Source organism: Hippichthys cyanospilos, chromosome 9, assembly GCF_059441005.1.
Source record: "Hippichthys cyanospilos isolate Australia breed blue-spotted pipefish chromosome 9, RoL_Hcya_1.0, whole genome shotgun sequence".
NCBI classification, from domain to species: Eukaryota; Metazoa; Chordata; class Actinopteri; order Syngnathiformes; family Syngnathidae; genus Hippichthys; species Hippichthys cyanospilos.
In genome coordinates, this window is record NC_142377.1 from 8300934 (window position 1) to 8317500 (window position 16567).

The 16567-nt window shown below is 40.5% G+C and overlaps 1 protein-coding gene across 1 annotated transcript in view; it reads left to right on the forward strand.

Annotated features, from left to right (window-relative positions):
* Positions 1 to 54: 54 nt before the first annotated feature.
* Positions 55 to 16567, forward strand: part of grm6b (glutamate receptor, metabotropic 6b) — an 18060-nt gene continuing 1547 nt past the window's right edge. Inside the window, exons 1-10 of the mRNA XM_088424560.1 lie at positions 55 to 458; positions 2323 to 2886; positions 7442 to 7658; positions 9117 to 9252; positions 9760 to 9914; positions 11102 to 11242; positions 11317 to 11517; positions 12143 to 12282; positions 13106 to 13729; positions 14508 to 14819. Of these exons, the coding sequence (XP_088280686.1) occupies positions 2377 to 2886; positions 7442 to 7658; positions 9117 to 9252; positions 9760 to 9914; positions 11102 to 11242; positions 11317 to 11517; positions 12143 to 12282; positions 13106 to 13729; positions 14508 to 14819 (2436 nt within the window). The 5' untranslated portion in view covers positions 55 to 458; positions 2323 to 2376. The remainder of the gene's footprint in view (positions 459 to 2322; positions 2887 to 7441; positions 7659 to 9116; positions 9253 to 9759; positions 9915 to 11101; positions 11243 to 11316; positions 11518 to 12142; positions 12283 to 13105; positions 13730 to 14507; positions 14820 to 16567) is intronic.

A 16567-nucleotide genomic window follows, 5' to 3' on the forward strand; every position in this document is an offset into this window, starting at 1 on the left:
CAGACGCCTGCATGATAATCCCAATCTGTGGCCATTAGTGCGCCGAGAGACGGAGTGAGCGAGCGTAGGAGGAGGGTGGAGCAGCCGGCTGCAGAGATACGCGCAGAAGGAAAAAGAACGAGCGAGAGCTTTTAAGGGATTTGCCAGTGATTTGTAGAATCTCACTGCTGTGATATTGCACTTTTTTTCTCTGCCCCTGCCCCGCACTTTTCCTCGACTCTGCCATGACACCATAGCCCTAAAGGCTGAACAAACAGGCTTTCGGTTTTGGGTTGGGTGCATCACAATTGCAAGTTTTTAGAGCGCTTTTGTGATTATTATTATTCATTTAGTTTTTGTGAGTGAGATGATAAGGGATCTATCTTTGATGCGGAGAAGAGAGCCTTGCAAATATGGGTAAGGGCACGTGTGAAGGATAAAAATCAACATTGGCCCGGAAGGTGGTGAAAAATGGGCAGGTGAGTAATTGACTTTTTTTGTACAATTTTTCTCGTACTCTTTTCAGGCACAAAAGCAGTCAAATGCTAAGTGTTATTAAATGCATGCAGAGTGTTCTCAAATTGGGGTACATGAGATTTTAACAAGCTTTCTGCAGGTATTCTATTGCAGTGCTTTTGATGCCATGACAGGAACTGCAAGGTTTTCAAATGAAGAAGAAATTCAATGGAACATGAAGTAACTTATGCTGAATTGCTTTACATTGACTTCTTTGCAAAACAAGCCTTTATTCTGCTGCAGGTATCAGCAAATCTAATTAAATGATTTTGAATGTCGTGAGAAACAGTTTTCAAATTAAGAGCAAATTAAATGGCACATGGAGCAACTTACTGGTGAACTGTGATACACAGACTCCTTTGCAAAATGTTGTATGCCTTTGGTTTATGCAGATATCAGCAAAACAAATTTAATGCCATATGAGGAATACTGTACAGTTTTCTTTTCAAATGAAAAGGAAATTAAATAGTATATGAAAAGACTCATTGCTAACTCGTGACTCCTTCCCAAAACATTTTATGTCTTCATTTTGTTGCATCTAATTTTTTTCCGCTAAGTAGAGGTGCAAAACATTTATGGATAAAAAAAAAAACCAAACCAACAACAACACACTTTAAACGGAATGCAGTGGTCATTCAAATACAACTCAAAATAAGGGAATTCAAAAACGTGTTCAAAACAGATATTAATATACGTTTGTGGCGGAAAATTAGAGTGCATATTTCAGGTGTTTGTAATAAAACAAACCCACTTGCACACAACTAAAATAAACTTCCATTATTACCTCTCTGGCGGTGTCGACGGAAATAAAAATCAAAATTATGAGGCTATTTCAAGTTTTAGATCTCAGCAGACCGTATCAGAGAAGCTAATGAAGTATCCAGGGAGTGCATACACTGTATCTAAAATCCACTCATGTTTACACCCCATGTCCAAACTATGGCCTGGGGGCCATTAGTAGCCTGTCATCACTTTTTGAGCGCCCCGCAGCATAAATTAAAAATGACACTAGCTGCATTATTGGAGGGCTTTTCGAAGGCTTTTAGGTGTGTCTTATTATGCGGAAAATATGGTATGTTAAATTAAGTTTAAAAAAAAAACTGTCATATACGAACAACAGGCAAGTTCTTGATTGATTTTGGTTAGATGTCCAAACTTGTGGCTCGTCAACCATTTTTGAGCTGTATATATTAAAAATGACATTAATTGCCTATTTCTTTTCTAAATATGCAAAAATGAAAAGACAAATTGACAACTAAACCATCAAGAACATGTCTCTTCATAACACTGCGGTCAATAAGATATTTTCTGATGGGTTACATTGCGGGGGTGTCAAACACATTTTAACCGTGGGCTAAATTGTACTTCTAGTGTCTGTCAGAGGGACGTTATGGCTGTGAAGTCAAACAAATTTTCTGTGTGACTGTTGCACATTTACCTCATTTTGAAATCAGAGGCCAGTAAAAACTTTTCAAAAGGGAGATTGGTAAAAAAAAAAAAAAAAAAAAAAAAATGCTTGTTGTCTTTCAAAGTTGGTATTTTAATCAGAAACTTGAAGTCCTAATTAGCATTTCGCGGGCCATGTAAAATGATGTGCGGGCCTAGATTTGGCCACCGGGCCTTGAGTTTGACACCCGTGGCTCACAGTGTCTCCCAAAACCCCAAAACCGAATCTGCTTACGTTGAAGGCAGTTGGAAAAAACGTCAATATATGAACAATAGGTAAACGGTTGATTTGGGTGTGATCGATCAATGAAATTGCGTGGCGTTCGTAAATGTGAAATGAATGCTGGCTGGACCTTCAAGTCTTTGCGAATGACCCCGCAGGTGTGAAAGGTAGAAGGGGAGGTGTGGTGCTCCAAGTACCTCAAGGTCAGCATCATGACGTCAGAAGCCCTCTCGTCCCATCACTGCATCTGGCGCAGGAAACTGCTGTGGATGCTGTTGATGGGGACCTTCCCAAGTTTGCGTGCCCATCAGGGCACCCAGACCCAGTCCCTCAAAATCGAGGGGGACATCACCCTGGGGGGGCTCTTCCCAGTGCACTCCCGGGGCCCAGTGGGCGTGCCCTGCGGAGACATCAAAAGGGAAAAGGGGATCCATCGATTAGAAGCCATGCTGTACGCCCTGGATCAGATCAACAGTGACCCGGAACTGCTGCCCAACATCACATTGGGAGCCCGGATACTGGACACGTGCTCCAGAGACACCTACGCGCTGGAGCAATCGCTGACTTTTGTCCAAGCCCTCATTCAGAAGGACACGTCGGACGTGCGCTGCTCCAACGGGGAACCTCCAATTATCCCCAAACCCGAGAGGGTGGTGGGTGTGATCGGCGCTTCCGGCAGCTCCGTTTCCATCATGGTGGCTAACGTGCTCAGGCTCTTTTCGGTAAGTAAACAAAACGCGACTAAAGTTGCTTCTCGGTGAGTAAAGTCATGATACACGATAACGAGAACAAACTGATTCTTTTTGCTCAAAGAGGAACGGATTAAACGTGTTTACTTTTCAAAATAAAACATCAGCTGCTTATGTTTTTCATTTCCGGGAAAGAGCGTCGTCAAATGTTCGCTGCTAGCCAAAACCGCTAGCCACACCGTGCGTAATTTAGGGCTCTACATTTCACTACACGATACAAGGAAACACAAAAACAAAATAAACTGCTTATAGTTCACATAGCAACTAAATTTAAAAACGAGACATCATCTACGTTATTTTTTCCCGTGAAAGCGCGAGAGAAGATGTTGGCTGCCATCCAAAACTACTAGCTATCCGTGTTGAGTAACGAATCGCAGTGGTGTCCAAGCAATGGCCTGGGGCCATTTGCGGCCCACCATTCATTTTTCATTATTATTATTATTATTATTATTATTATTATTAATAATAATAATAATAATAATAATAATAGTAATAACACAATAATCAATTAATACTTAAATCATACTAAATAAACACATACATAACATAATAATAATAACTGGTTTGTACTGTCTCCAAACTTTTCCTTTGAGGGCCACATACAGAAAAATAAAAAGATGTTAGGGCCATGGCTTTTTACATTAACACAGTTAAAAATCAATTTGGCAAGCAATTACACAATGTCTATATAACATAGTCGTAAAATACCTTGTCCAAGATTTTGAGAATTCTTAAGTAATCACCTGTTAACTGTTAAAATAAAATTGTTATTTAGCAATGTATCAAATTAACTCAATAATAATATATAATAAATGCTTACTTGATTTTAGTGTGATTAATAAATGAAAACTGAATAATTTTTAGGTGCCTGATGCCTCCTTTTTTTTAAGAAACCCAAACATTAGGTGCAAAGGTGTCTCCGAAAATATTCACAGATTTCAAAATATTGAATTAACGCCGATACTAAAGGTAATATATGCAAATTTGTCAATCACTGCCCAAGAACTAGCTGTCACTTTCAAGACGGCTAGTGAACCCCGGTGTCGAGTGTCAATCAAATCCAGCTTTGCCGGAACGCTGAGTGAACCTTTATTGTTGTGTTTGACCACGGCCGACTAATCTGTCATGTAGCTTTTTAATTTTCGTACAGACGATTGACCTGCGATGATTATACCGCTCCCAGCGAGTACAGCGTCTAAATCCCGCACGCTGTCGTGTTATGGAATTACCAAGCTCGGGCCGCAATTTCCGCAAATCTAGAAATACCTCAAGGTGGACAATGAAGCAAAGTTTTAGAGTCATGAAAGGGTGAAGCGTATTTCTCCTCCTTCCTGGGGGCTCCTTGCATTCTTTATGAGCAGGATGCTCCCTGGGAGCCAAGGAGCAGCAGCTTGCATACAGGGCAGATGTTAACTACAGAATTATAGATCCCAACCTCCACTAAGCCCCTCTCAGCAGCTCAGGACCCTGGGCTGAAAATAGAGCATCAGGCCAGAGGATGACATTGCTTCCAGGATAACAGCAACTTGTGGCCTGGCCCGGGAGGAGTAGATTTAGCTAAATGGTGTGTTTCTGCCTACTGTCCATATGTGCTGCACTCTCCACTGCACATGCTTCTCCGCTCGCGTTCACCCCACTGTACAATGAACATCTGCTCCTCGACAGGGGAGGAGCTCTCTCAACCACTTCCTTGGTCAAATTCAATGAGAAATGACCGCTATTATCATTCGTCTCGAAGCGACGTAACTCGAAACGTCTTCAAAATGACACATATTATGCTTTTTCCATGTAAAATTGGAGGCGTAAAGTGAGAATATTCATAAGATGTAATGATAATATAACGGGAAGAACACCGTTCCCTCGCCGCTTTGCTCTTCACTTTTTGTAGCCTCAGTGCTTTGCGTTTTTTTTCCTCAAGACTGTCACTTTACAGCAGCGCCTCCCTGATGTACTTTGAACACTCCCACGCTCAGTCCTAACGCGGAGTCTGAAGCAGTCCAACATCTTATTAATACTCGATCTTGTTAAGCTGCAAATGAAGGCACTAACCCGTGGATCCCCCATACTGCGTTGGGTCTCTACTCCACCGCGTAGCGCCACTGCAACAAAGACCCACGCCCAGTGCATGCATCTCGGAGTCCCTGGAAGGTCATACTTCGCTCATGAGATTTAAAAAATATATAAAAGTTGTTTGATCTTCTGGAAACAACCAAGCTCCATTTGTAGAAACTTTGCATGGATATCTCTTCATTGCATTCACAATGGATGAGTACATCCATACATCCATCCATCCATCCATCCATCCATCCATCCATCCATCCATCCATTTTCTAGAGCCGCTTGTCCCCACAGGGGTCGCGGGCTTGCTGGCGCCTATCTCAGCTGGCTTCGGGCAGTAGGCGGGGGACACCCTGAACTGGTTGCCAGCCAGTCGCAGGGCACACAGAGACGAACAACCATTCACGCACCCAATCACACCTAAGGATACATTATTAATTTTGACTTATAAGAGAATTGCTAAAATTGTGATTCAAACAGTAGCATATAATCATACGCACGTCGGAGTGTCAATTAACAGGAGGAAAGGGTTTGCTCTTTTTGTCTCGTTGGCAATGGCGCATAGAAGGTGAACTAGTCACTTTTGGGTTCATTCAATCGATCAGCAAAGGAGAAGACTATTTTGTTGGTATGGAGTGCTTTTTCTTAGTAAATCTGGTTGTAGATCATGTTCATTTTCCTGTTCGATGCTTTCTCAATTGTGGAATTGATCCATGACAAAAACAAGTGACTGCCGCAGTTAGACTGCTTGACTAGAAGGTCGAGATAGATTACAGTCCCAATATGTGGGTCAATTTGACCCAACTTTTTGGAACAGAAACAGCATATTTGAGTCAGCATGGTTTGTTAAAAAATGATCAGTAGGAATGGCAACTGTGTCAGGCTGTCAGCATCTAAGTGTCCAGAGTCATTTGACTCTGATCGTCATGATCGCCAATCTCTTCGGAGCAGTCAATTGCTGCTTGCTAGCAGCTAATTTAGGCTAGACACAGCTAAAATGGAGCCTGAGCCACCGGTAAACATGTGCTACAGGGGCCGAATGTCAACGTCAGCGTAATTAATGTACTTTTTGGTGCCCTGAACTGGAGATTGAACATGATTTTAGAATCACATCGTGTTCCTTATATCCGGGGTCGGGAGCGATGTCCTTCTGGGAACAACAAAATAAAAGCATTCCAAGGCATTCGCTCTGCTTTCACTTTTCACACTTGTGCTCGATGTAGTTAAAACGCAAAGCAGCAAACTGCACTCCAGAATTAAATATATTGTATGGCTTACAACTGAGAAATGCTAACCTTTTTCTAGTCCCTTGATCTCGGTCTCTCCCTCTGTGCTTAACGTAATTTGACTAAAACCCCTCTAATCCTTTCTGATAATCTGTGAAATGGTTCTCGCTCTCCTCTCTTCTTCTCCCTTTTCTACCCCTTGTGTCTACCTTTCTCTCTGTGGCTCCAGAGGCCCCGCCGTTAAGCCACACATAGAGACGGCGGCATTAGCTGGGTCAGGGTTGAAAGTATCCTCCATAAAGTTCGTCAGCAAAGACGTAGTACACCTCTGAATCAATCTTCTCATACGTTTTACAATTTTTCAAACAAGCTCTTCTATGGCTGTGTTTCCGACCATCTGTACTTCATAACGATGACATACTGCAGCCTCAAGGCAAACCGGGGCAGGTCGCCCCGCAAAGTTTGCTACTTTCTGTGATTTTGCCATAGATGAATACTCTCAACTATCATCCACTTTTGGGATGTTAATCCCCTGCAGTGTCAGTTTGCAGTATGAATGTCACATGCATCAATTTATTGATTACCGTAATCCCCCAAATAAATGATGCACTTTTTTTTTTTTTTTTTTTAATTACACAGCAATTGTTAGCAGCCAGTGCCTGAGTTGCAGCTAACAACAGCTTGTGTCAGCTGAGGTTCTTATGGCATTATTATCAATAAAAGAAGCGAGCTAACTCAACCAACGTTCGTTCCTGGAATGAGCATTTGTTGCTTCTTTATTTATTTATTTTTTTAAATCTTTGTTTCAGGAAATGTAAAACTGTTTCATGGTTTGTTATTGTTGTATGTATGTTTTTTCGGACCCTGTAAAATGTTTCAGAAAAAAATTAGACATACATATAATTTTTAGAACCATTTCAACAGCTACTCATGTTTGTAGGTTGCTGTTAGGTTTGCCATTTTAAAAAGTAGTCTAGTTTCTTCTGCATTTATCACAATCTTACGTTGAATTAAGATTGATTGAGTGACTAAAAAGTCAATATTGAATCTAGAATTTTTACGTTTGGAAGTATCCAGCAGTCTGCATGATTTTACAGAGCTAATTGGCATACTGTACAGTACATACAGAAAAAACATGAGCGGTTCTAAAATAGAACCCTGGGGTACCCCTTTCCAAATCGGCTTATCAGCACTTCATTTGTCGCCAACGTTTTGTAACCACGAATCCCTCCGTGTGTTTCCAGATCCCCCAAATCAGCTATGCCTCCACTGCGCCGGAGCTGAGCGACAATAGTCGCTACGAGTTCTTCTCCCGTGTGGTACCTCCTGATTCTTACCAAGCCCAGGCCATGGTGGACATCGTTAAAGCCATGGGCTGGAACTACGTCTCAACGCTAGCATCAGAGGGCAACTACGGAGAGAGCGGAGTTGATGCTTTCCTCCAGATATCCAGAGAAGCAGGTTGTTTTTCTCAAGTCTGCACTGCAGCCACATTAATATTAAATTCAGATACAGCACATAGAGTAAATCCCCCAGCTCCTCAGATGCTGCCCGCGTTCACGATACCTGATATCACAAAACACACACACACAATATCTGGTCAAGGCGCGCACAACAATTGTCAACAGTAAGAGAGACGGTCTTATCTTTGCTTCGGACTGACCAAATTTTAAACGTTAACAAATGCAAAGCAAATGCAAAAGTCTTCAAAAGCAAGTAGGCTACCGTCATGATGAATAGGTCAAGATTTTTTTAAGAATGTACCTTTTGTGAATTTTTTTTTTTCCAGCCAAGTATCCAGTGCTATTGGCATGGCACCTGTCAGTGCCAAATGCTGTCTGGTAAATTAAGCAGTGGGAAACAGCAGATCATTAAGATAAGTAATTAATATATTACAGATAACAGGCAATAATGAATATAAATAAATACATAATTTTTGCTCGAGTTTAAAACTTCCAAATGTATTTATTTGAATGCACCTCGTACCTTAGTATCGCAAAACCTTAATACTCCTGCTAGCTAGCTGCCCACACTGGAGACTTGTGCTGTATGCTACAATGGTGTACGTAACTTGCATATATATATTTTTTTAATCAAATAGCATTTTAGGGGGGACATTACAAAAGAAGTCACAAGACTATCACAAATTTCAAGAGAAAAATGTCACAATAGGTGACCTGTGACCTCTGTATCTTTGCGCAACGGCCCAGTTAAAGCAATGAAAATACCCCCTAGCAAGCACAGAATTTTTGGAAGCAAGAAAAAAAAAAATCTTAAAAGAGAGTGCTGTGCCACTCATGTTTGATTTATTAAACTTTGGAACTACATTTGTAGTGGTATCCCTAGCTGTATTTTGTTCAGCTAATCCAGAAGATAAATCATGTAGCGTGGTTTTGTTGTTTTGTTTCTGATTCGTCAAAAAATTGTGTCATTACTGACACTTCCATTTGAAACTTAACAAAAAAATAAAGGCATACAATTATATGTAAAAATAAATTTGCGACGATGTGATTGTTTCAATTAATTTGCTCTTAATTTGAAAATATAAATGTACTGTTCCTATTACATTAAAACAACTGTACATTAGATTTATTGCTACCTGTGGAATACTTGTTAAAAATCTCACATACAGTGCCTCCTAAAGTGTCTCATGTACCTTCATTTGAGAACCACTGCAATAAAATGTAATAATGATTTGATCGCCTATGCCCCATGCAGCCATTTGTTACACTGCTTTATATTAAAACAAAAACTACATCTGATCTAATCACAGTCATATGAACACCGTTATTCATTAACGTATGCTGCTTCTTGATAATGTGTTTGATAATGTCTTTTTTTTTAGTTAACAGTAAGGTATCATGAGATGCAAAAAAAAAAAAAAAAATGCTTATAACAAAATCTATGTGTGCAACACAGGGGGGCTATGTATTGCACAGTCCATCAAAATCCCTCGAGAGCCCAGACCTGGGGAGTTTGAAAAGATCATCAAGAGACTGATGGAGACGTCCAACGCTCGCGGGGTCATCATCTTTGCCAACGAGGACGACATTAAGTGAGTGGATGCATGTTAGAGTGAAAACACTAAATCTATGGAAATATTGTTCAAGGTTTAAATTGTAAAAGAACGCTGGAGGATGCAAATCTACCACAATTGTGATTATAGATAGCTGAAATGCTCAGTAAAAAAAAAAAAAAAAAATGAAAAGACAATGTCAGAAACAAATCCCAGTACAAGAGAACGCAAGGGATATGGACTTTGGACTTCATTATTAATGTAATGGGTTTAATAAGCGCTGAAGCAATTACTCAGAATTTATCTTAATGAAATCTTTTTTTTTCTGGAGCAAAGGAAAAAGGTTGTGATGTCTGATTAATCCAGATTGCAGAGTAATGGGCACATTAGTGTGAGAAGAGAAGCAGATAAAATGATTATGAAAATTACCCAAGCACATCTTTTCAGCTATGCACTGAATTTGAATAGGCAATTTTGATGCATGCTGTCTTTGTGCTATAAAGTGAAGAATACTGAGATATTAAAATAAAATCTGTTTCCTCGCAGGCGAGTGTTGCAAGCTGCTAAGAAGGCCAATCTGACCGGCCACTTTCTATTTGTTGGCTCCGACAGCTGGGGGGCCAAGAACTCCCCCATCCAAGACCAGGAGGAGGTTGCCGAGGGGGCCGTCACCATCTTGCCAAAAAGAGCGTCCATAGACGGTAGGTCATATGAGAGGGAAATCAATAGAATTCAGCATCTATCGCAGTGGTTCTCAGTGTTTTTTTTAAATTATGTACCCCCTTTGAAATACCAAGTACCATCTAATCAGCATAAAGCATTTTGAATGAAAAAAGAGACTTAAAAGAGACTGCTGTGCCATATTTCAACAAATAGAAGACCATTCATGTTACTTCTGTCTCTGCCAGAAAATTGCTTTGCCAATAACAACTTGGAGCTGTATAAAACTTAACATGATAAAAGCATACAATGTTTTGCAAAGGAGTCACTATAACATTCTTTAGAAATAAGTAAGTTCATGTTCCAATTAATTTTCATTTAATTTGAAAAGAACACCGACCTGTTTCTGCCAGGACCTTAAAAAAAACTATATTAGATCTGCCTAGACCTGCAACAAAATAAGCGCATACAACTTTATACAAAGATTCACTCGAACACAATTTAACGATTCTTGTTCCAAATAAATTGCTCCGAATTTAAATAGAGAACTGTACTGCTCCTGTCAAGACCTTAAGAAAACATTAAATTAGATCATGTTACTGCTAACAAAATAAAGGCATGCAATTTTGTGCAAAGAAGTCACTATCACAGAATTTACCAATAAGTTGCTTCATGTTTCAATTAGTTTGCTCATTATTCCAAATGATAAAATTCCGGCCTGGGTCTTAAAAAAAACAAACAAAAAAAAAAAACAACAAAAAAAACATTAGATCTAGTGATACATGCAAGAAAATAAATGCATCCAACGTTTTACAAGAGTCACTATAACGCAATCTAGTACTAAATTGCTTCATGTTCCAGTTAATTTGCTTGTAATCTGAAAAGACAACCATGCTTTTCCTGTCACGGCATCAAAAAACAAAAGAACAAAGACCTGTTACCTGTAACAAAAAGGCACACAATGTTTTGCAAAGGAGTCACTGTAATTGCACTGTTCCTTTAACTGCTTTAGAAGATTTGAAACATCATTAAACTAGCTTTGAAACCTTCCCACACCCCTTTGGGTACTCCTACCCCCATTTGACAACCACTAATATAGTATTTTATGATGCTTGACAGTGATAGAGGAGTCGTGTAGAAGAAATTCATATATCTGTCACAGCTGCCCGAAAGTTCACATTCGTCATCATTTGTCATCTAATATTCACAATTTTGCAAAATGCTTCAGGATTTGACCAGTACTTCACAACAAGATCTTTGGAAAACAACAGAAGAAACATTTGGTTTGCTGAATTTTGGGAAGATGACTTCAAGTGCAAACTCACGCGGCCCGGCGTCAAATATGAAGCCGACAGAAGAAAATGTACAGGTAAACTCCACGTTACATTCATCCAAGAATTCTAAATATTATTTTCCTGGCGTGACAGGTCCGTGTTTTCCTAGGTGAGGAAAGAATAAGTCGGGACTCTCAATACGAGCAGGAGGGGAAGGTGCAGTTTGTGATCGATGCCGTCTACGCCATGGCTCACGCTTTGCACAGCATGCACATGGACCTGTGTCCCGGCTCCATGGGCATTTGCGACAAGATGGACCCCGTGGAGGGACGCATGCTCCTGCAATACATTCGCGCCGTCAATTTTAACGGTACAATTTCAACATTGACTTTTATTTTGACCACCTCTTGCGCAAAGCGTGGTTGTGTTCATGAAAAAAAGATTTGACTTTGGGCTTCTGCAAGGTTGACTTGAGGAACTGGGGGGGGGGGGGGGGGGGGGGGGTTTAAAAGGAAACCAGCACCACCTTGAGATGTGTCTGCTAATGTATTGAACGCAGCACATCCCTCTGGCTGCCTCCACGTTCGACGCTTTTCATCATCTTCCATAAAAAAGTCACTGTTTTGCAAAAGGAAGAGGGTGTTGCGTGAAAGCATATTCGCTGCTCGCTTCTTGCTGGGTGACCTTGGCTTGTATGGTGTGTTTTGTTTTTTTTTTTCCCCTGGTTGTTCGCCTACAGGCAAGTGAAAGCAACATCCAATCACGTCGGGGCACCGGAGCAAAGCATACTGAAAGACCATTCAAGCGCAGGAGAGCCTTTACTAAGGCGCAGCATGCACTTAGCTTTCGCTGTATGGCACAAGAGCCACATAAACAAGCAGTCGCTCTATTCACTATAGAATGCGGGTGGTGTTTGTGTACAGTATTTTTATTTTTCAAGAGTTTGTACATCTTAACGGTTCGAAGGCTGACGAAATACTCTTTCTATCCAACAGGGAGTGCAGGAACTGGTGTGATGTTCAACGAGAATGGGGATGCACCTGGTCGATACGACATCTTCCAATACCAGCTTTCCAATGTCAGCAACCCTGGCTACAAGGACATTGGCCAATGGACAAACCACCTCCGACTCAACGTAAAAAACTATTTTGCACACAAATTAAACATGTATGTAGTTTAATTTTAAGCAAAAGTGCCTTTATATCGACTGAACAAGATGGAGTGTTAACATGCTGATAGACTGCGTGAGGCTCCACGTTACTACCGAGTGTGGGAATGGTATTGCAGTACACTGGCTCGGCACTGTTGTAAAGTGATGGCTCTTTTGAAAAGAAAAAAAAGTGAAGCATTGAAGCTGCAAAAACTGAAGCTCACTTTGAACCACAAGCTGACAGCCAGAGAGTTGTAAATAATAATAATAATAAATAACGAAATAATGTTGCCAAAATTATTTAATGCCTTGGCTCTGTTGATGTAGAATGATGAGTAGCAGTTTAGGTTTAAGCAAAAAAGCCTTCATTTGCAGCTGAATAAGACCGAGCATTAACAGGATGTTAAATTGCTTGAGATTCCATGTTAGGACTGAGCACGGGAGTGTAATTGCATTACATCGGCTCGGCACTGGTGTAAAAAGATGGTCTTTTGAAGATGAAAAAAAACCCTGAAGCTGGCAAGGGAACACTATATATTTTTTAGGAACCATTTTCATAATTTAGCAAATAGCTGTTTTTCTGCTGTATTCAGTATCTCAAAATCAGTTTTGTCTTTCACCCAAAAAAAGGCAATTGCTTCTGCGTCTGCTGGCCAACCCGAAAAGCAGTATCTGAGTTCTGGTGGATTTACCAACAACAAATTGCCCATTTTGGCCCTCTGTTTGTTGTTTGTTGAGTTTGAGCTCCCTACAAGGAGCGTGGTTAGAACAGTACAGTAACCGCACTATATCTGTACTTCTCTCATAGCCAGAAGACATGCAGTGGTCAGGCGGCGACCGCAAGATCCCGGATTCCGTGTGCAGCTTCCCCTGCGAGCCTGGTGAGAGGAAGAAAATGGTGAAAGGCGTTCCGTGCTGCTGGCACTGTGAGCTCTGCGACGGCTACCAGTACCTTCTGGACGAGTTCAGCTGTGACATGTGCCCCTTTGACATGAGACCCCTAAAGAACCGCACGGGGTGCCGGCCCACGCCCATCATCAAATTGGAGTGGAGTTCTCCTTGGGCCATAATCCCAGTCTTCCTGGCCATCCTGGGCATCCTGGCCACCACGGGGGTCATCGGCACCTTCATCCGCTTCAACGACACGCCGATCGTTCGAGCCTCCGGCAGGGAGCTCAGCTACGTGCTGCTGACGGGCATCTTCCTCATCTACCTGATCACCTTCCTCATGATCGCCGAGCCCAGCGTCGCGGTTTGCGCCTTCCGCAGGCTGCTTCTGGGCCTCGGAATGTGCATCAGCTACGCCGCCATGCTGACCAAAACCAACCGCATCTACCGCATCTTTGAGCAGGGCAAGAAGTCGGTCACGCCACCCAAGTTCATCAGTCCCACTTCTCAGCTCATAATCACCTTCATTCTTATCTCAGTGCAGGTAGATGTCTCTCATGTGTTGGGTTCACTCCAGGGCTGTAGCTAGACACTCATTTTAGTAATAGGAAGAAAACTGTAATTTAATATCAACATAATATCGGGATAAAATATTAAAAAACACATTTCTTGCTGAAAAACTATTCTAAACACAGAAGACCAAATAGCACATTCCACTTAATTACAAAGAACCAATTTGTATATGTTTTTTTATTTTCAACATATTTTTACTTAATTGTGCATCGTGATTAGTTTTTTAATTAAGTAGTTGCATCATTTTGACTTCTATTAGTTAACGAGTATGGATGGATGGATGGATAATGAGTTTTAAGGATTTCACTTCATACATTTGCTACTTCTTTTTAGCATAAAAGAAAATACAATGAACTGTTATTCTGGACTTAACAAAAATACATGCTTATTTATTTCCAAAATAAAGATGGCCTTACTTGACAAATAACTACTGTTATGTACTGTTATGTAATGTTATAACAGCAAAACTCAACATTTATAATACAAAATATATTGTACAGCGTTATGGAATTCCTCATAAGTTTTATTATAAGTGGTAAATTTGCTGGCTAAAAGAGCACATTTAAGTTAGCTTGGTTTGTTCAAATGTGATCAGAAGAAACGGCAACTGTCTGATTTGGCTTGGCCTTTTTTCCTGACGTGTACACTAACGAGGGCGTCGTGAGCAAGAAAAAAAAGAAAGAACATTTTTTGGAATCGAGTTTCAACCCGAGCCGAAACGCCAACTAATGACTCCACCTTCTCTCCAGGTCCTCGGCGTGTTCATTTGGTTTGGCGTGGTTCCCCCGCACACCATCATCGACTATGAGGAGCAGAAGCCTCCCAATCCCGAGTTTGCCCGAGGGGTTCTGAAGTGCGACATGTCGGATCTGTCCCTCATCCTGTGTCTTAGCTACAGTATCGTCCTGATGATCACCTGCACCGTGTACGCCATCAAAAGCAGAGGCGTTCCCGAGACCTTCAATGAAGCCAAGCCCATCGGCTTTACCATGTACACCACTTGCATCATCTGGCTGGCATTTGTGCCCATCTTCTTTGGCACGGCGCAATCCACAGAGAAGGTACTTGCACTGATCTGTAAAATGTGTCCAAGTGAGTGTCGTCCAACAGGTTAATTGGGGTACGCAATGGGGGTACGCGAAAGCTCTTCCGGGGTGATATTAGACTTAAACAGGGTGTCCGCATGTGTCAGCAAATTTAATTACCGTATTTCTCCGAGTACGAGTCAATTTTTTTTTTCCCCTCATTTTCCACCCCCAATATAGAGAGGTTGACTTAGAAGTGCAAAACTCAAAACCAGACCAATTTTCTTCAAATATTTCTGTTTGAATAACATTTTTTCAAATGCAAAATAAGTCATATGAAATATGCTACAAGGCCTGAAATGAGGAAATATACCTCTAATTTTATATAGTATTTCTCCATTTTAGAGTGTTTGTACAGAACATCGCTAATATCCACTTTTGCCAAGCGCCGCCTACTTGCCTCCTTTTTTTTTTTGTTGACAACAAAGCTGCGCGGCTAAGTTTTTAACTTTGACAAATTATGAAAAGGAAAAGACTGGGAGAACATCCCAAGTAAGATGATAAGCAAAACATTTCAAAAGACCTCCATTTCAATCATATTGAAACAGATGACAGGGAGGAAGTCCGGGAGTTATATTCATACATTGAAATAGGAGGAGATATTGGCCCTTTCAAATAGTGATTATGACATTTAGGACTGCTAGACAAATCAATGTTCAGTTGTGACAGAAAATAAAACATAAAAAAAAATAAAAAATAAAACTTCAAATCATTTTATTGTTGCAACATAATTTTTTGCATTTGCGTCAATGCACACACTTAAATTACCTTGCAGTCATATCCCGTTTCAGACCCACCCCCTATCCTCCATAACCGCAACAGTATGTTACTCGATATACGACGTAGAAATGCCTCTAAATTTACCATAATTTTGTCATTTTAATTGGACAGCCATGATCTATGTGACCACTAAAGTCAGGTGTAGACTTATATTCCCGTTTTGTAAAGTTCACCCAAATTGCAGTAAAAAAAAAAAAGGGGGGGGGCGACTTACACGTGAGATCAATTTGGACTCAAAGATATACGGAAGTATAGAACCGTTTTTTTTCAAATTAAGAGCAAATTGAGTGGAACTTGAAGCAACTTAATGTTAGAGCATATTTGGCTAAAAAAATATTTCCCAGGGTGAACGTCCTTGACAAAAGGTTGCGAACCACCGGTTCATATACAGTGCCTAATACTGTCCTAATGTTCATCACGGTGGCTTCTCAACAGGAAATTTTATTTGATTCTTTAGCCCTCTATGAAAGCAGACTGATGAGCATTGTGTTGAATCAGAATAAGACATTTGCAAACATCTTTTTTAAGATTACAAAAATGTATCAGTATTTTGGTAGATTTTTTTGACATTACAAACCAAATCACAAAAAAATTACATTAGTGCATTTTCTTCACCGTCAATTAAAAAAAGCCGTTTTTAAACAAAAAAACTAAAACATGTTTTTTTTTTAATAGAAATTCGATTCATTAAATAATTTGCAAATTATTTGATATTTGAAATAGTTTTTAATTACAGCTCAAAAAAGCAATCTAGTACAATGTATGCTAGAAGTCCCATTATTATGCTTTAGCAAGACTGAACCCTGATGTGGAAGAAGTCTGTTGTCTCGAGAAAAATCGAAAAAATGTCACATACACTCGCTGAGGGTAAGCGTAACGGAATCCTTCAAATGATCCACATGAAACCTGAGGGTTTTCTTTTCTTTTTTTTTTTTTCTTTTTAC